This window comes from Nicotiana sylvestris, chromosome 1, assembly GCF_000393655.2.
Source record: "Nicotiana sylvestris chromosome 1, ASM39365v2, whole genome shotgun sequence".
Classification (NCBI taxonomy): Eukaryota; Viridiplantae; Streptophyta; class Magnoliopsida; order Solanales; family Solanaceae; genus Nicotiana; species Nicotiana sylvestris.
Window position 1 is genome coordinate 14,283,340 of NC_091057.1, and position 3,907 is coordinate 14,287,246.

Sequence of the window (3,907 nt, forward strand, 5' to 3'; positions counted from 1 at the left end):
AATATTTTCAAGTATATATAAGTACAAATGTTCAACTTCTCTTGTTGCAAGAATTTCAAAGGTATTATGAAAATAAATTGCTCTATGAAGAAAACTATCTTATTTTTATTCTTGTTGTCCCTCACTCAACTTGAAGTCACAAAAGCTAATTTTATTTCACAAAGGACATATCATGTCTATATTGCTAGTGCTCTTCCAAAAAATACTAAGGCATTGGAATTTCGTTGTAAATCTAAAGAGGATGATCTTGAAATTCACAAACTTCGTTCAGGGCAAAGTTGGAATTTTTCATTTCATGAGAATACAATTCGATCTACTCTTTTTTATTGTAATTTTAGGTGGGGTTCAAAATAAAAAACTTTTAATGTATTTGATGATGCAATAACATATATTAAACAAGCAAAAGGAGATCAAACTGACATATGTTATTGGTTGGTAAAGTCAGATGGTTTTTACTTAGCCAACATGGTTAACCTCCCCAATGGGCTTTAACCAAATACTACAATTGGTGATAATTAATATAATCCTTTGATCATTTTTATTTGGTTACATTGACAAAATTAAAAGAATTTTCCATCTATTGTTGCATCTTGTTCCTATGGTCTTTTTTTTTTTTGGTAATTAAACTTTTTGTATTAACCACCAACGTGACATTTACAAATCTGAGCAAATCACCCTAGGGTCTCTTTGTCCCTCTTAATTCTAATGAGTTAACATATGGTTATTTACGTTGGTTCGACTTAGTCCATCAAGAGAATTATTGTGGCAGCCTAGTGCATAAGGCATCGACAAAGGCGGATCTAACCTTTAGGTCTATGAATTCAGCATTTAAAGTTAGAGGTTCATATTTACTATTAAATTAATTTTAGTAATTTTTTACATAAATTTATGTTACGCATCGAAAAAACTGGGTTCAGTTGAACCTAATAGTTCTATGATGCATCCGTCCTTGAGTATCGAGACATTAAAAAAAGAGCAACCATGAAAAAAGGGCTTGATAGCGATAAACTTGAGGGACAAAAGGAACCATTGGAACAATAAGGAGAGAGCTATCACTTAAGCAACGGATACCATGAAAGAGTTTATATTCCTTAATAATGAACAAGTACACGAGGTATATGTAAGATGTATAACTATATACAAAGACTAGCTACTTTTACATTAAAGATATACAAAATATACAAAATAAATTCATCAAAGATGAATTAACTAATATTACTTTTGCATAGAAAACCAGTCTACACTTCAAAATTTTCAATTCCAAGCAAGAAGACACTCCATTGTAGGTAACAATTCTTGCACCTCACCTTTCTTGATTTTTTGAAGTTCTTTAGCAACATCAATCATATTTGGCCTATCTTCACCAACTTTTTGAGCACATTTCAAAGCCAAATTCAAAAAAACCTTCAGTTTCTTTTGTTCGACTTGCAAAATCTTGGAATCAATAAGATTATCATCTAACTTATTGTTCTCGACACATTTTGATGCATAATTCTCCAAAGAAATCAAACCGTAATCTTCAGTATAATATTTTCCCTCATGATTTACTCTAATTTCTTTCCCACTTAACAACATAAGCAAAAATAAACCAAAACTAAATACATCTGATTTTAATGTAACATTACTAGACCATACATATTCAGGATCTAAATATCCAATTGTTCCTATTAAATCATCTTGTACTTTTACTTTACCAATTGGAAGTGGTATACAACATTCAAAATTATACAATTTTACAACACCATTTTGGTCCAAAATTACATTGCTAGAAGTTAAATTCCTATGTATAACTGGTGTTGGAAATTCAGTATGTAGATAAAGAATTACACTTGCAACATCTATAGCAATTTTCACTCTTTTTTCCCATGTCAAAAAATTTTCACAAAAAGGTGAGAAAAATTTAAAAAGATAATTAAATTGTGAATATTCATAAACTAAAGCTACCCTTTCAAATTCTAAACAGTAGCCTATTATTTTAAGGACATTTTTATGGTAACTCATTTCAGAAGATATTACTATGTCACGTATGACATGGTCGTGACGATCCATTTTCTTTTTTCTCTCGTATTTTTTTACTAATAATTTTTTCTCATTAAAATTACCTTTGTATAAATAGGGGCCAACACTTTCTTGAAATCCATTTGTTGAAGTAATGATTTCTTCTGCAGTGAAGCTTCTGAGGGGGATCTTTTGTTGGCCATAATTGCAAAAAGAAAGCTGCTCTTTTAGTAATGCACTTCCATTTATGAAGTAATGTAGAGATTTTTCATTGTTTTCTTTTTTATTTTCCTTTTTTAAAAGTAAAAAAGGAAGTTTTTTGCCTAGATTGTTCATTGAAATGGAGAATTGAAGAAGTTTTTTTTTTTTGGAATAAAATTGTGAGAATTAGTTGAGGGATATTGAAAGTATAGATCGTTTGGTCAAAGATGAAAACGTGTGAAAGTTTAGGCTGAAATATTGGAGAAAAAGAGAAGAAGAAGAAGAACAGAAGCAACTGGTTGTGTATTTTTGCTAAATAACGCGTTTTTATTGGCGTTTAGGCTACACACCAAAAGGTCAAAAAGGAAAGGGATCTTTACACTAATAGCTGCTAGATTTTAGGGTGTGTTTGGTACGAAAGGAATTTATTTTCCATAGAAAATATTTTCATGGAAAATAAATGGTTTTATCACTTATCTTTTCTTGTTTGATTGGTGAATGAAAAATATTTTTTGGAAAATATTTTCTAATGTGTGGTTAGAGAGTAGAAAATATTTTTTTAGTAAAATATTTTTTTAGAAATTTTTTTATGCTACTCTCCTCCCCCCCCCCCCACAAGTCTCTAAAAATTCATACAAACCCAAAGAAACTAATGTGCTACTTTACTTTTTTAATACAAAAAATAAAGTTGAAGTTTGTGCTCCATAACTAAAAAGAAAAATACACTTTTTTTGGTTGAAAAAGAAAGTACTCTTTCTACAACATGAAAATAAAGTACTCATTTTATTGGAAAAATTATTTTTTTATATCATGAAAAAAATAATATTTATTTGTTGAAATGAAAAAAAAAATCTATCTATAACATGAAAGGAAAGTGTTGTTAATAATATTTTTATTTAGGGTGAGGGGTGGGATGGGTAGGTGGAGTTAGGGTTGGGGTTGGGGTTGGCGTTGGGGTGGGTTGGTGGGGATGGGGAATAGGATGGGGAAGGTTGAGAAGGAGTTTTGAAAAATGTTTTCTCTTCTCTTGATAGGGAAAACATTTTCCTCCAATTGGAGGAAAATGAATTCATGAGGAAAATATTTTCCAAAATATTTAGGCCAACCAAACATGAAAAATTTGGAAAACATTTTCCGAAAAATGCCTTCGTACCAAACACACCCTTATTGTCTTTTTTTCTAGCTGATATCTGTAGATTATATACGGTTATACAGGAATTGTATTTTACGCGGTAAAATTGGTTAGTAAAAATGGGACGAATGAGGAGGTGACACATTGAGCTGAAGACGGGTAGGATATGAGTCAGCAATTAGTTGATATTGATAGCAAACATATGAACAGTGATGGGTAAATTCTGAAGATAAAGTAATTGATAATAAAGATTTGAAGAATTGATATCGGATAGCATCCAATGAATAGCCATTACAGAGAATGTCTGCATTTATAGCCAACTGTTATCCAGCCATCAATGACGGTCTTGTTCTCATTCAAGAGGAGCTTGATTTGGGTATCTTATCTCCTTGATTAGAGCTATACATAGGAGAATTAGTATCCATCGGTAAGACACGAAACATTTTGTATATAAAAGCTTGAATCAGCCCTCATTCTATAACATTATTCCTTTACCTTGTTCTTAATATTGTTCTCACTTTTGCTATCGGAGAAGTAAAATTCGTAGCCAGGCTTGTATTTCCTTTAAGTTCATTT

At 30.9% G+C, this 3,907-nt stretch overlaps 1 protein-coding gene across 1 annotated transcript; it reads right to left on the bottom strand.

Annotated features, from left to right (window-relative positions):
• Positions 1 to 1,068: 1,068 nt before the first annotated feature.
• On the bottom strand, positions 1,069 to 2,499 carry LOC104225163 (non-functional pseudokinase ZED1-like). The gene has a single exon (XM_070158431.1). It carries the CDS (start codon positions 2,332 to 2,334, stop codon positions 1,255 to 1,257), a length of 1,080 nt encoding a protein of 359 aa, XP_070014532.1. The 5' UTR covers positions 2,335 to 2,499; the 3' UTR covers positions 1,069 to 1,254.
• Between the last annotated feature and the right edge of the window lie 1,408 nt (positions 2,500 to 3,907).